This window comes from Cervus elaphus, chromosome 5 (assembly GCF_910594005.1).
Source record: "Cervus elaphus chromosome 5, mCerEla1.1, whole genome shotgun sequence".
In the NCBI taxonomy this organism is placed as follows: domain Eukaryota; kingdom Metazoa; phylum Chordata; class Mammalia; order Artiodactyla; family Cervidae; genus Cervus; species Cervus elaphus.
The window spans coordinates 130141351-130157370 of NC_057819.1; the positions used below are offsets into that span (position 1 = coordinate 130141351).

The window sequence follows — 16020 nt, forward strand, 5'->3', positions numbered from 1 at the left end:
TCCTGCCAATGTGGGAGACATAAGAGATGCAGGTTCGATCGCTGTGCTGTGTTGGGAAGGTCCCCTGGAGAAGGGAATGGCAACCCACTCCAGTATTCTTGCCTGGAAAATCCCGTGGACAGAGGAGCCTGGTGGGCTAGAGTCCATGGGGTCGCAGAGAGTCGGACACGGCTGAGGGACTAACGCACACACACAGGGTACAGGCAGAGGTGACTCAAGTGTGAGTCATCGCTGACACCTGGAAGGTCAGGTGAGACTTGGACTGGGCTTGGACAGAAGGTCTGGGGAGAGGCAGCGCAGGGGAGGTGTTGCAGGTGGGGCAGCGAAGGTTAGTTAAGACGCCTGCAGCGCAGTCCTGAGCAAGACTGGAGCGAGAAGAGGACCCACATGCAGACGGCCTCTGATTCTAGTCTCTGCGACAGGAAGAAGGCAGTGGAAACCACTGACAGCAGCTCAGGGGAGTCTGACTGAGCTCACTGGTATTTTGGGATGATAAACTGGAGAGTTTTGTAGAGTGGACTGGAAAAGGAGAGTCTGAAGTCAAGGCGCTCCGATAGGGGGTTATCGAAACAGTGGAAGGCAGAGTAACAGGTTGCTTTCTGCTTCACCCCTGGAGCTGGAAGAACTTGGTACAAATGTTGACTCAACTTCTCATAGCCACCTGACCTTGGGCAAGTGTTAAGTCTTTCTGTACGTCAATTACCTTATCTTTCGTAGAGGGATACTAATATTCATTCATTCACTCAGCCAAAAGATATGATACCCGTATCGTACGTATCATACAATGTATGCTATATATTCATACAATGGAGAACAAAACAGACAGGCTGTCTGCACTCCAGGATCTAGTAGCAGAGGCACAACTGAAATGAAATAAACAAACTCAGTCATTTCCAATGAGGTTAAGTGTGCCGTGATGGACGCAGCTGAGTTGTACCACTTGGGTGGCCGTGTGATAAAGCCATTGTGGAGAATGTACTCTTGGAGAATGTGCTGTCCAAGCAGCAGGAACTTTGGAAGTTAAGGGAAGTGGTTCCACTAAGGAAACAGCAGGTGCAAAGGCCCTGAGGCACCAAAGAGCTTGGAGCTTTCTAGCCCAGAACTAGGGCCAGGGATAGGGAACGAGGTGAAGGATAGTGAACGCAGTGAGAAGGGATACCAGAGGAGGGCATACCACATGTGAAGGGCTGGGACACAATCGACCATAAATGACATTTTTATTATGGGAACATTTTGGATCTGAGGTTATCATGGCCATGGGGAGATAACAGAAGATGGACTGTGAACAACCTTAGCAGAAGGACCAGCTGGAGTTGGAGTGAGTAACTCAGCGTCAGGGCAGGGCTGTGCATCTGGGTGATGGGGAGAGTGAAGCTGAATTCACTGAAGTGAGGAGCTCCCCAGGGGAGCCCGGCTGAGGGGGATGGAAGAGGTCCCATTCGTCCTCGAGAATTGTTGATGACTTGGCAATCAGTGACCAGCCTGCCCTGTGGGCAGCTGGGCTTAGGGAAAAAGGTTAGACGCAGGGTTTCAGGGAATCTTTAAGGAGGAAGGGAAAGGGTGGCAATTCAACTGACTGGACCTGGGTGCCGACCGGGGTACATCCGCTCCCTCTCAGCCAGGCGCGCAGAGGGGAGCAGACTCTTGCTTCCAGGTTGGCCCCTGCAAGCTTCGTCGTGGAGCCGGGGTCTGTTTGCAGCCGGGGGTTGGGTAGCAGACTCCGGGCAGTGGTAGGTCCTGAACTGAAACGCGGATGCCGTCAGGGAGCCCTCTGTCTGTGATAGGGCAGGTATTCGGAAAATGCCACAGAGCAGGTCTGCTGAGCCCTGGGGCTGCAGCCTGTCAGTGGGGCAAGGACTCCTAGTCAGATACACAGGCCAGGCCAGCGCTGACCGTATCCTTCAGGGACATCTCAGGCTGCCTCTAAGATAACCCCGAGGCCCTGACTTTCTGGGGCTGTCTGACTTCTGGGCTCACCCTGGCCGAGCGAGTCCCCAGGGTGCCCTTGCCGAATTGCACCTTGAACCCCAAACTTTGGATCAGGCTAGCAGCCACGACCCCCAATTTCCAATTCATTTTTGATTTCACAAGCCATTCTGCAAATTCTGTCTTGACTTTCTTTTTTTTTTTTAGTGGCATGGATGGTTTTATTTCTGGTTCAAGACGATGAATATCCCTTGCACATTTATTAGTTTTTAAACACCATGGCATTTTGTTTCTCTACCAAACAAAGCCTGTTCATTTTAGACCCACAAACATGAGAACACAAATCACCCATCAGCTTACTTACCCCGAGATGACGGCTGGTAACCTTTGCTTTCTTTTTCCAGATTTTTTTTTTTTTTTGTTAACCTATGCAATTCTGTAATTTTTTTTTTTTTTTTTTTTTACAATAGTAGTAAGAGCTAGCACTTATTTATTACTTACTACAGGCCAGGAAATAGGCTAGGCAGCTGAACACATGGTTTAATTTAGTACCAATGAGCAGCCTGTGAAATGGAGACCAGCACAGTCCTCAAATAGAAATACCGTTAACCGTGGTGTCTAAGAGGCTTTCTAGGGGCAGCAGGCAGAGAAAGGACTTTCCACACACCCCCAACCCCGCCCCGCAGCAAGAAAATGAAAAGAAATAAATGAAAGTGTTAGTCACTCACTCGTGTCTGACTCTTTTTTGGCCCCATGGACTGTAGCCTGCCAGGCTCCTCTGTCCATGGGATTTCCCAGATAAGAGTACTAGAGTGGGTTGCCATTTCCTCCTCCAGGGGGTCTTTCCGACCCAGGGATCCAACCTGGGTCTCCTGCATTGCAGGTGAATTCTTTACCATCTGAGCCACCAGGGAAGGCTCGCAAGAAAATTAAAAAGAAATAAGTAAGGAAACTTTAATCCTAACCTGGAGACAAATCCCAGTAAAGATCTAGGTTAATTTTTCCTGTGGATCTAACCCTCAAATTCATGGTATGGATTTGCCAGATCAGATGATATAACTGTCTTTTCTGGGCCTAGGTGCAGTGGATGCTCGGTGCTTACACCCTAGGGGCTGAGGGCGAGTGTGTGAACCTCAGAGGTGCTGTTCTGCCCTGCCAGGCGATGTTGCTTCCACACGAGGAGGGGAGAAGGTGGCTACTGGGGCATCTGCCTGCTGAGAATCAAGCCCAGTGCTCCTGGGGTGGAACCACCCAAGTCGGGGGCAAGTCCATGAGCAGCAGTTGCGGGAGTGTCTTCGGGCTGGGGTGGGGGTGGGGGGGATTCAACAGAGGGTCTCAGGGAAGCCTGGCAAGTTGACTGCCTGAAGCCAAACACAGCTGGACTTTTTAGTGCACCAGAAAGTTCCATCTCCTTTGTTGTTTTCGTTCTAAGTCTATTTGAGAGTAGGGTTCTGATGCTTGCAACAGAGTCAAAACTGGCAAACTGACCCCTCAGTCAGAGAACTTGTTTAAATCTAGGGGGAAAAGAAAGACTGGCAGGTTGGGCAATTGGAAGGAAATAGGTAAATTCAGGGCTGAATTAAGATTCTTGTGGCCTTAGGTACTTTTATCTTTGGGAGCTCCTTCCTACCTGTAAAAGTCAGTCAAATCATAATGATATTTTATGCCTTCATAAAAGGGTGGCTATAACCCAGGCTGGATTCATTGTTTTGTAGGCATTAATATTATTGTCAAAGCTCCTTCTGATTTTAAAAAGAAATTGCAACCCCCCTAAAAGTGTCCTGAGACCTGGACTTGTGCCCACTGGGTGTTGGCCTTAGGTAGATTCCTGGGAACTTCAAAACCCCTTTTTTTAAAAACCCAGTGCCAGGACCTTAATCAGGACCCATCACAACCACTGGGGATGGGACCCAGGTTTCAGTGTGATTTTCCAGCTGCCCGGGGCCGGGGAATGGTGATTTCAGTGAGCAGCCGTGTCTGGGGACCCTCAGTCCCCGCCTCATCTCACCGTAGGATTTAAAGAAGACCCCCTCCCTTAGGTTCCCTTTCCCTCCTTCCCCAATATCTGCTCCTGGCTGGACTGAGATGTCATGGGGGCAGGGTAAGTTTAGATCCACTTGTGTGACATTTCCCATCTCCCCTGGGAGGCCAGTTGGATTCATTTCCACTCACCCAGGTTTGAGCTTGATGGGTTTATCAGATGCTTTCCACCTAAAAAGCTGAACATGGGTGGGGCATCGGGGTGGCTTTGCATAAAGTACTAAGAAACAGGAATCCATTCTGGACACTGGGGTTGGAGTTGGAGAGTATGTTGCTGTTTTGTGCTTATGCTGAGTCATTCAGTTGTGTCTGACTCTTTGGGACCCCGTGGACGGTAGCCCACCAGGCTCCTTTGTCCATGGGACTCTCCAGGCAAGAGTACTGGAGTGGGTTGCCATTTCCTCCTCCAGGGGATCTTCCTGACCCAGGGACCAAACCCTCTTCTCCTGTAGCTCCTGCATTGGAGGGGAATTCATTACCAGTGAGCCATTCCAAGGTGCTCACCTTCGAAGCCCCATCTTGCTGTTTCGCTTGCTTCTTTTCAATGAGTTTTCTGGCACGTGTGAGTTGCAACCCCACTGACCATAGCCCACCAAGCTCCTCTGTCCACGAGGTTTTCAGGCAGGAATCCTGGAGTGGGTGCCCATTTGTGGGGTTACCACTTCCTTCTGCAAGGGCTCTTCCCAGTCCAAGGATTGAAGTCACATCTCTTGCGTCTCCTGCATTGGCAGGGAGGTTCTTTACCACTCGCACTGCCTGGGAAGTTGGTCCTGAGATGAGTTCCTGGGTGTGGAGAGGAAGCCCGCCCAACAAACATGTGTCCCCGGGATTGGGGGAGGGGTGCTGGAACACTCAGGGACCCGGATCCGGTGGCTGCAGAGAACTGGCTCGGCCCTGGAACTCGGAAACTCTAGAAACAAGTGCACGATCCAAGCCCCGCTATGATGTGTGTGCATCCAGAGAGGAACCAAACGCCACCCAAACAACGCTTTCTCTTATGAGCGAAGGTTACAGGTTTTCTGTTTCAAATCTGATGGTATTGTTTTCCCCTCTTCTCTTTCTTCTCTCTGTTTTCATTTGCCAGCCTAAGGATCTCCAGTGATTTCTTTGAGACTAATGATGGGGAAGCTGAGAATAGAGCTATTTTTTTTAAACACCTTTTGAAATACTACTCTTCTTGGTTTCTGAAGTAAGTTGAACAGGGGTCGAATTTAAAGATTAAATATCTATTTTTTTGCAGCAACAGCAACTACGCTGATAACTGTGCCCATTTGCTCAGGAATTCTCTGGATGGTGTGGAATAGCCTTGCTCTCTAGAAACCCACAAAGGAGTCAAATTAGTAAAAGCATAGCTAATATTTGCTGAGTGCACATCAGGGGCCGAGCACAGGGCTAGGTGTTCCTGGTGTGTTATCTCATTCAATGAATCCAAACATACCATAAGATGGGAACATGTGAAAATTCAGAAATAGCATCATAGGAATCTTTGAGCAAAAGGCTCCCCAACTCAGGACTGTGGCCGCAGATCATCTTTGTAGAAAAGGTCAACTGTGGATTTAAAACCCGGTGCTCTGTGACAGCCTGGAGGGGTGGGATAGGGTGGTTCGAGGTCTGAGGGAGTTTCAAGAGGGAGGGGACATGTGTGTACCTGTGGCTGGGTCGTGTTGATGTACGGCAGAAACGAACACAGTAGTGTAAAGCAATTATCCTCTGATTAATAAGCATAAATACATTTAAATGAAAAAAATAAATTTCGTCGTAATTTGAACACAGTTACTATCATGTCATACCCACTGTGTCTAGTTTGTTCTCGGTCTGGTTTATCATGCGGATAACCTGCATTTCTTTTGAAGGCTTTCCTCAGTTTGCCACATACACGACAGAGAGGAAATGGATTTCTCCCTTCGTTCTGATTCCACACAGTTTTATGCTTATTGAGTCCCTAGAAGCCACTGTGTCCCTGGGAGACTGTCTGGCATTTGTCTGAAGCTTGAAGTTGAGCGTCATGGTCCTGTTCCCTGGTGTAAATCTCCCCTTCTTTTTCTAGGTGAAATCAGAGGCTTGTGGCTGACCTGAAGAGATGCTTCAAGCCAAGAAAGCAGGACAAGATAAAAGGCAAGCAGCACTCTAAAATCAAGGTACGGCCACAGCCCTGAAGCTTCTCTGGCTTTGGGGGTTCTTCTCTTTTCATGTCATACCTGGTTGCCTGGGCATCCCTACACGCCTGGGTACCAGCCCCGCATCGTGACTGGCAGGCAGGAGCCATCAGAGAGGTCCCGAGACTCAGGTTGATAAATTCTAACAGTCGTCAAGATTAATTCAGGCCAGGCTGTACTCTTCAGGGCTCTTACTGAGATGGACCCCCTCTCACCTCTTACAAGCCAAGCCGATCAGTCATGCTGGACCAAACCTGCAGGGGAGGAAACTGAGACCCATCATTTTGCCCAGGCTGCACAGTTACTTAGCGGGGGAGCCAGGATGTAAAGCCAGAGCCTGCACCGGTGCACTGTGGTTTCTTTCTATTCCGAGGGACAGTGAACTGTCCCAGTCACCCGCTTCCCAGGTGGCGCTAGTGGTAAAGAAGCTGCCCGCCAGTGCAGGAGGCGTGAGAGACGTGCGTTCAATCCCTGGGTTGGGAAGATTCCCCCAGAGGAGGGCCTGGCAGCCCGCTCCAGGATTCTTGCCTGGAGAATCCCATGGACAGAGGAGCCTGGCGGGCTACAGTCCACAGGGTCACAAAGAGTTGGACGCAAGTGAAGTGACTCAGCATGCACACGCACTCCAAGACCGAACTGTGGCCACCCCCGCCTCTGTGCTCCCCCACCACCTCCCAGGTGCCCGTCTGTATGCCTCGCCTTCTCCAAACCCCCCGCCCGGAGGACCCCATGGCCGCGGTGGTCCCCACGGCTGGCGCATCGCCTTGCTTCTGGGACTTCACCAGGCCGCCCTGCCTACCCTGCTGGGGCCTGGAGGGCCGGTGAGGGTGTGGCGGGGCTTGTTTGCCCGGACTGGGGTGTCTCGTGTATCCCACCCCCTTTGTCGCTGCTCCTGGTAGGATCTGCTCAGACGGGGTGCTCAGACGATGGTGTGGATTACCTGGTGGGAGGCTGGGCCTGGGAGGGAGAGTCCGTGGCTTAAACTGTGCTTTAGCTGCTGTCTGGGCTCGGGTGACTGGCAGGCTGTGTGTGGGCGGTGGGGGGGCAGGGTTAATGAGTGACTCCAGGGGATTTCCAGGTGAGCTGTGGGCACGGCCTTTGAGAACAGAGCTCTCCGCCTGAGCCAGCCTTCTCCCTTCCCTTCTCTGGGTGATGCCCCCCCCCCCCCCGCCCCGGCCTGAATGCCAGTTCATTCTATGAGAGGCACAGCCTCTCTGCCCCATTCTGATGGCAATGATGCCCTCTTTTGTTTGTTCATTCGTTCGTTCATTTGTTCATTCGTTCATTCATTCATTCACTCATTCATTCATCAAACAGATCCTTGTTGGGTGTCTGCTGTGTGGTAGGGCTGTTCTAGGCAGATAACACCACCCTGCTCTCACAAAGCTTGCCTTCTGGTGCGGGGCAGGGGAGGGTCTGTAAGAAGCAGCAGGTATAGTAAATAAATAGATTATCTAGTACAGAAGGCGGTGATGGCATTGTGGCAAGAAACAGCAATAGGGGCATTCGAGTGTGCTGCTGGGCTGGGTGGGGAGGGCAGGGTGAGGCCCTGAACAGGGCGGCTGCCTCCCTGAGAAGCTGACGTCCGAGCACACACTTGGGGGAGCGGAGGCGGCAAGAGCCATCTGCGGGCAGCAGCTCTGTCAAGGTCAAGGCCAAAGCAGGGGTCGGCCTGGAGTCTGTGGACAGGAGTGGGGGTGCCCCGGGCGGGGGCCCAGGGCGGGGGCCCAGGCCGGGGGAGCCTGGGGGTGGGCGAGTGGGCGTCCCCCCGAGGGCGCTGGGAGCCAAGGCGGGCTGGGAGCGGAGGCAGGCTGGGAGCCCGCCCCGGGGGCTCAGCCTCAACAGCTGAGCCCTCCTCACTCAGCAGAGGCCCTCACGTTGGGGTTGGGACTTAGCCCGGGGGTCAGACCTGCCTCATCCCTGCAGGGAGAGCCCCCGGGGGTCACTCGGGCAGGCCGCAGACTGGCCAGCAGAGACTGGTAGTGATGGAGGAGAAGTAAAGGAAACGGGAGAGATCACAGGGCTGGGATTGACCTGCGTCAGTACCCGCGCTGCTGACAGTACGGGTAAGACAGGTGACTAACGGGAACCTCCCGTAGAGCGCGGGGAGCTGCAGTCGGGGCTCTCTGCTGACCTGAATCGGAAGGAAACCCAAACATGCAGGCATCGGGCGTCTCTGGTGGCACGGTGGGTGTGTGTCCGCCTGCAAGTGCGGGGGACGTGGGTTCCATCCCTGGTCCGGGAACGTTCCCCGTGGCGCAGAGCAGCTGGGCCCATGGGCCGCAACTACTGAGCTGGCACGGCGCAGCTGCTGTTTTTCTTTACTTTTGGCGGCGCCGGGTCTTCCCTGCTGCGCGGTTTGCTCTAGCCACCGTGAGCCAGACTCCTCTCTAGCTGCCCCGCGGGGGCTTCTCATCCTGGTGGCTTTTCTTGTGGCAGAGCTGGGCTCTAGGGCTCACGACTTCGGTCCTGGAGGTGCTCAGGCTTAGCTGATCTGCGGCGTGTGGAATCTTCCCGGGCCAGGGATCGAACCCGTGTCCCTCTTCCTGGGCAGGCAGATTGTTAACCACTGGACCACCAGGGAAGTCCCTGGAGACACTTTCTCACCCATCACCTTGGACTCCTTTACTACCAGACCCAGTGGCCCGGGGAGATGAAGGCAGATGGCCCAGTGGCCAGGTCTGTGGAGCAGTAGTCGCAAACAGTAATATTAGAATATCACCCACTCGCATGGATTTAGCAGACTTCCTCTCAGCGAGCAGTCTGCTCACTGCCTCTGAGCCCCGGAGGCTCCCGCGTGAGATCATCAGGAGGAAGACCTGTTTTTACAGATGAAAAATCTGATGCCCCGGGGGGAGGACAGGCTCTTTGCCTGGGTCCATCCATCATGTGTGTGTGTGTGGCGGGTGGCGGAGAGGTGCGGATGCTAAAATGATCATTCCTGCCATAACTGTGATTGAGAGGGAAGCCAGGCGCTCGCAGAGAAGGGAGCGAGTCCCAGTTCTGAGCAGCCCTGGGGATGACCTCACCCGGGGAGGGGGGGTGACAGGAGCCATCCAGAGGACGAAGCAACGGAACTTCCCCGCGGGGCCCCAGTCTGAGTCACCGTGGCTCTGGTCCCTGCATCAGGCCGCATCCCCCAGGCCTCCCACTTCACCCCGGGACATCGCGGTCACCGGCCAGGCCTCATGACTCACGCGGTCCCCCGAGCCAGCCGCCAGGGGTGGAGTCTGCCCCCTCCCCTCTGGCCTCGGTCCACTCGGGGCCAGGGACGCAGCTGCGATGTGCGGGACGTGTGTGTGGCGGGGAAAGCACCTCGCCCCCTTCAGGGGTCAAGCCAAAGCTGTGGCGGCAACCAGTGGGTCTCAAGACACAGTTTGGAAAGTCCGGAGTGCTCCGTGGAGCGCAGACAGCTTGCAGCCCAAGCTCTCAGAGCCCTTGGGGGTGGTTTGAGCTAACCGTACCTGAGAGGTGAGGGGTAAACAAAACTCCCCAACAGGGAGCCCCACTTCGGGGGCCCCCCATCTAGACAAACGAGTTCACCCAGAAGGCCAGCGGCGGGCAGGGTGTCGGGTCCCCCCCACACACACACCCAGAGCTCAGCCTTTCCTGTCCTTGCCCCTCCTCCACGCTTCTCATCTTCTAAGGATAGAAATGGTGTCATCTTTTCTCAGTCTGTCAGTCTCACACCTGCGGACAGCCCCTGGCCAGGAGACAGCCAGTCACTGTCCAATTTGATGTCATCTCTGTTTACCGTCTGTTTTAGAAACCAGGTAGTGGGAGGGACTTTTTGAGAATGAAAAAAAAAGAAAAAAAAATGTAAACCCCCAAACTATTTCAGTGAGGCTTTTCTTTTCTTTTCTTTTTTTTTAACTGTTGTGTTTTATTTTCATATTTTTCCTTTTCCCTCTTTAACTTTGTCTTTTTAATTACAAAAAAAAATTATTTTGTAGGAGAGACCATACATGAGTGGGGACAGAAGGGATGTGTGAGTTTCTTTTCCCCGGGTGAGTGTTATTGGATGTCTTTCCAGACCATTCTTCCTAAAAGGTTTACTCCACACCCAGCACAGGAGCCTGCCTCCAGAATCGTGGCCTCGGTGGCCAGCGCTGCCTCCCCCCGACGTAGGAAGTAGAAGGAAGCATGTTAACAGCCACGGGACTTGGTTTTCATACCTTCGGTCCCTGTTGGTTCCCAGAGGGAAGCTGACATCGCCTCATGGTTTCGCCCTTTGGTTCATCAGTTGTGGAGTTTTCCACCTCTAGTCTGTCTCCATAGAGGGTCGGGAAGGTCGGAGATGGCTGTCAAAGGTCAGAGGTGACGCCAGCTCACTGGTCCTCGGGCCTGCAGGCACACCTGTTGGGCTGTCTGTCTGGACTCCTGGTGGGTCGCGGTCGTGACTCGCTGAGCTGTCCCAGGCGTGGAGGGCTGGAGGCTGGGTACCAGGGACGCTGTCTGCCCTAAACCGCGGGGGTCGGCCGCAGGGGCCCCATAGACCCGGGAAACAGGTGGTGCCCAGGACGGGGTGGGTGCTCCTCGGCCGAGCTGGGAGAGCTGGTGCGAAGCTCCGCTGACTCACTCTGCCGGAGCCGACACAGGGGAAGTGAATCACCTTGGGCCCTGAGCGAGCACTCCTAAGTCCAGGCCGCCAGCACCTGTCTGGGGCGCGGTTAGCTCTTCACGCTGCCAGTCAGGGTGCCATGGGAACCTGCCGCTGGACCGGCTCGCCGAGGGCTGCCTGACTGCTCATGGCTCCCACACTGTCTGCTCCCCACTTCAGCCTCCTTTCCCGCCCGACCCCGCGTGCAGAAGAGGCCGTGGACCTCTTAGCCCCAGTGTCTCTCCCGAGGGGCCCCTTGGGGTACAGATGCCACGGAGGACGAGGCTGAGGGGAAGCCACAGCCGGGGGATCGGCCCAAATCCAGGTATCCTGTGATCCCCTCCCCACCCCGTGGCTGCCGCCTCTGGGGATCTGGTTGCCGGTCTCGGTCAAGCCTACTGAGTATGGCTGCGGGCGCTGTGGGCGATGTCGTCCAGGGACCCCACGGAGGAGGACCTCTGCTGCCTCCCAGGGCGCCCCCTGACCTGGGGCCGTGACCTCGGGCCCGGCTGCCCTGTGACCCCAGAAGAGGGGGACTGTTCTTGCTGCGCTCGGCTCCGCGGCAGCCCACCCTGGCGGAGGCTGCTGGGCACAGCTTAGGGAAACAGAGGGTGCTTCCGGGGCCTGTGGGTGGGGGTGCCCTGGCGTGTGAGTCCGAGCGAGGCAGCGAGGCGTTCAGATCAGCTCTGCTCTCTCCTCTCTCTCCTCCGTGCCCAGGAAAGTGCACGGTGCACAGCCTCTCCCCCCCCCGGCCCCGAGAGCGCACGTCGCGCTCTTAGGGGCAGCACTGCCCGGGCACAAGCCTCCCCCCACCGCCCCCAAAGGCAGTGCTCTTCCCCTTCCGCCCTCGAGCAGGAGGACGGAGGTTGATGGAATGGGAAGAGGTGGGAACTTCGGTGAGTTGGGCTCCCACCGTCCTAAAAAGGCAGCAGTTCCCAGGCAGAGGAGACATCCCCTCGCTATCTGGTGCCAGTCGGGTAAAGCCCTGGGCTTCCCAGGTGGTGTGCGGTAAAGAACCCGCCTGCCAGTGCAGTCCACACGGGCTCCATCCCTGGGTCGGGAAGATCGCCTGGACGAGGAAATGGCAACCCACTCCAGTGTTCTTGCCTGGAGAACCCCATGGACAGAGGAGCCTGGCGGGCTGCAGTCTATGGGGTCGCAGAGAGTCGGACACGACTGAACAACTGAACAACAAGAACGTGTAAAGCCCCAGAGTCCTGGTGGGCAGCACAGGGAGGCCGGGGTCACCGTCGCCCTGGGCTGTGGACGGAGCCCCGGGGCTTCTACTCCCTGGGTGGCCCTGGGCGAGTCGTGCAGCGGCTCCGGCAGAGTTTCCCCGTCTGGGAAGTGGGGATCGTAACACCTGTCCTGCCTCCTTGATGGGGTTTGTGTGAGGCCGGCTGAGATCACTGAACATGGGACAGGCTCCAGGGGTGGGTGGTGGGTGGGGCGAGGGCCACCCAGCGTGGGGTTGAGACACTGGGGTGCTTACAGTGATTAGCGGTGAGGCAGGGCCTGAGGCCGCTGCTCCCCTGGGAAGTTGACTTTGCAGGCGCCCACCTGTGACTTAGGAGCTCCTGGGGCCTCCCACAGCTGATCAGTCACCGCCCGGTGGACGTGCTTCATCTGGGCTCCAGCCACAACAGCCAGCCTGCCCTTGGCTGCTGCAGAAGGCTCCCCCGCCTTCTTGGCCTTTCTCAGTGGGCAGCGCAGGGGCAAAAAGGGATCCCAGGGCCTCATTGCTTAGGTTTTCCCCGAGGGACCTTCCAACTGCACGTTTAGAAAGTCTGGAGGCCCTGAATCCCCTTCTCAGGCCACATAGGCATTGGGGTGCTGATTTCTGGTGCCATATGATCTGTCCTGGTTTATCAGCAAAGAAGAGAGAGGCACATAGGATTATCAGACTGTATTCAGTGTACCAATAGGGTGCTTGGCAAATAGCTGTTGAATACACAGATCATCTAATTCTTAGTTTATGTTGCTTTGTAGTGTTTCCTGCATTCACTGAAGAGGACTGTTGAGATGGAAGAGGGCACTCCTGATGGGGCGATGAGCATCTGTTTAGTGCCTTTGCTAGAGCCAGTTCAGTTCAGTCGCTCAGTCGTGTCCGACTCATTGCGACCCCATGGACTGCAGCACGCCAGGCCTCCCTGTCTATCATCAACTCCCGGAGTTTATTCAAACACATATCCATTGAGTCGGTGATGCCATCCAACCATCTCACCCTCTGTCGTCCCCTTCTCCTCCCACCTTCAATCTTTCCCAGCATCAGGGTCTTTTCAAATGAGTCAGCTCTTTGCATCAGGTGGCCAAAGTATTGGAGTTTCAGCTTCAGCATCAGTCCTTCCAATGAATATTCAGGACTGCTTCCTTTAGGATGGACTGGTTGGATCTCCTTGCAGTCCAAGGGACTCTCAAAAGTCTTCTGCAACACCACAGTTCAAAAGCATCAATTCTTCAGCACTCAGCTTTCTTTATAGTCCAACTCTCACATCCATACATGACTACTAGAAAAACCATAGCTTTGACTAGATGGACTTTTGTTGGCAAAATAATGTCTCTGCTTTTTAACATTCTGTCTAGATTGGTCATAACTTTCCTTCCAAGGGGCAAGCGCCTTTTAATTTTATGGCTGCAGTCACCATCTGCAGTGATTTTGGAGCCCAAAAAATGAAGTTTGCCACTGTTTCCATTGTTTCCCCATCTCTTTGCCATGAATTGATGGAACCAGATGCCATGATCTTAGGTTTCTGAATGTTGAGCTTTAAGCTTTCTCCTCTTTCACTTCCATCAAGAGGCTCTTTAGTTCTTCTTCGCTTCTTGCTATAAGTATGGTGTCATCTGCTTATCTGAGGTTATTGATATTTCTCCCAGCAATCTTGATTTCAGCTTGTGCTTCATCCAGTCTGGCACTTCTCATGATGTACTCTGCATATAAGTTAAACAAGCAGGGTGACAATACACAGCCTTGACGTACTCCTTTCCCAATTTGGAACAAGTCTGTTGTTCCATGTCCAGCTCTAACTGTTGCTTCCCGACCTGCATACAGGTTTCTCAAGAGGCAGGTCAGGTGGTCTGGTATTCCCATCTCTTTCAGAATTTTCCACAGTTTGTTGTGATCCACACAGTCAAAGGCTTTGGCATAGTCAATAAAGCAGAGGTAGATGTTTTTCTGGAACTCTCTTGCTTTTTTGATGATCCAGCGGATGTTGGCAGATGTTTGATCCAGCAGATGTTTGATCTCCAGTTCCTCTGCCTTTTCTAAATCCGGCTTGAACATCTGGAAGCTCACAGTTCATGTACTGTTGAAACCTGGTTTGGAGAATTTTGAGCATTACTTTGCTAGCATGTGAGATGAGTGCAATTGTGTGGTAGTCTGAGCATTCTTTGGCATTGCCTTTCTTTAGGATTGTAATTAAAACTGACCTTTTCCAGTCTTGTGACCCCTGCTGAGTTTTCCAAATTTGCGGGCATATTGGGTGCAGCACTTTCACAGCATCATCTTTTAGGATTTGAAATAGCTTAACTGGAATTCCATCACCTCCACTAGCTTTGTTCATAGTGATGCTTCCTAAGGCCCACTTGACTTTGCATTCCAGGATATCTGGCTCTAGGTGAGTGATCATACCATCGTGATTATCTGGGTTGTGAAGATCTTTTTTGTATAGTTCTTCTATATATTCTTGCCACCTCTTCTTAATATCTTCTGCTTATGTTAGGTCCCTACCATTTCTGTCCTTTATTGTGCCCGTCTTTGCATGAAATGTTTGCTTGGTATCTCTGATTTTCTTGAAGAGATCTCTGTATCCAGTGTTGGGCTAAATGGATTGGGTACAATCCTGTTCTCCTAGCTCTTTTGACCAGCCGATCCCATCTCCTGTCCAAACCCAGGATCTCCTCTAGGTCTTCCCAGGGAGGTGTTTTCTGTGTGAACACTTCAACGATGGAGAATTTGATCTCTCCCAAGGCTAACCACTCTAACACTGGTAAGTCCAGTTATTGGGAAGTTCCTTCATTTAAGGAGACTCCATCTGCTTCTAGACACTTCCTAAAGGGATTGACTTCTAGGACCTACAAGAATCAAAGAAGACTGAGGTTACTGAGTCTTGAAGAAGTGGACAGAGAAAGAAGTTGCAGACCACCCCTCGTGGGTTGAATAGTGTCCCCATGGAATTTCATGACGGCCTAGAAAGCCTCATGGACAGAGGAGCCTGGTGGGCTACAGTCCACGGATTTGCAGAGAGTCGGACACGAGTGAGCACACACACATATACAGTTCAGAACTTCAGATGGGGCCTTATTTAGAAATAGGGTCTTTGCAGATGTAATTAGTTAAGGATCCAACAGTAAGTCCTTAGGAGGGAAGAGAAGGGGAGGCAGACATGGGGAAGAAGGCAATGTGAAGACAGAGGCAGGAATCGGGGTGATGGGCTACTGGGAGCCTCCAGAAGCCGGGAGAGAACTCTTCTTCAAGGCCTCTAGAAGGCACCACCCCGTGGCCACCTTGACCTTGGAGTTCTGGCCTCTGGAACCATGAGAAGATCAATGTATGTTGTTTTAAGCCACCTGTTTGTGGTATCAATAGACTGATAACAGCCTTGGGAAGCTAATACACCATCCAGCTGCAAAGAACAGCATCAGAAGATGGAGGCAGAGAGAGACATGGTTGGTGGGGCCTGGAGGAAGCAGACTTGAAGTGAAGGGCCGAGGGGAATGAGCTGCCTGTAAGGGAGGTTCGTGCGTCAGGGAGGAGGGTCTGCAGATGGGCATGGGTGGGGGGCCGTGACACCAGGCTGTGGCATATGTGAAGAAGAACCTCTTGGCCAGGGAACTTGAGAGCCCTGGATTCTCTGATTCTGTCTTCTCTGTCTCTGCTAAACTGTCTCCAGTTCCTCCACCTTCATTCAACGAAAGGGATCAAGCCATCCTAACCCTCATACCACCCCACAAGTAAACATGTGACTTTTACAACCACAGAAGTAATAATAAGATGCTTACCAATTGCTGTTGTTTAGTTACTAAATCGTGTCTGACTCTCTGTTACTCCCTGGACTGTAGCCCGCCAGGCTCCTCTGTCCATGGATTTTCCCCGGCAAGAATCTTTCAGTGGGTTGCCATTCCCTTCTCCAGGGGATCTTCCTGATGGACGAATTGAACCCACGTCTCCTGAGTTGCCGGCAGATTCCTTACCACTGAGCCACCTGGGAAGCCATGCTCACCGTTAGGAAAATGTATAAACGGCAAGGGAAATATTTAGAATTCATACTCAGTTATACATTAACCCTTTATTATGAAGTA

The 16020-nt window shown here is 53.2% G+C and overlaps 1 protein-coding gene across 6 annotated transcripts in view; it reads left to right on the top strand.

The window, feature by feature from the left end:
* LOC122695587 overlaps positions 1-16020 on the top strand; it is a 154638-nt gene that overhangs the window by 122687 nt on the left and 15931 nt on the right. For 4 of the 6 annotated variants that reach the window (XR_006341423.1, XR_006341422.1, XR_006341425.1 and 1 more), the window contains one exon: positions 6014-6104. The exons of 1 other annotated variant lie outside the window; for it this stretch is intronic. Coding sequence is in view for 1 of the 5 variants with exons in the window: in XM_043905667.1 (XP_043761602.1) it covers positions 6014-6037 (24 nt within the window). In the remaining 4 variants the exon portion in view is untranslated. Of the gene's footprint in view, positions 1-4983; positions 5156-6013; positions 6105-16020 lie in introns of those variants that run through there. One more of the 6 variants, XR_006341424.1, reaches the window with a different exon arrangement.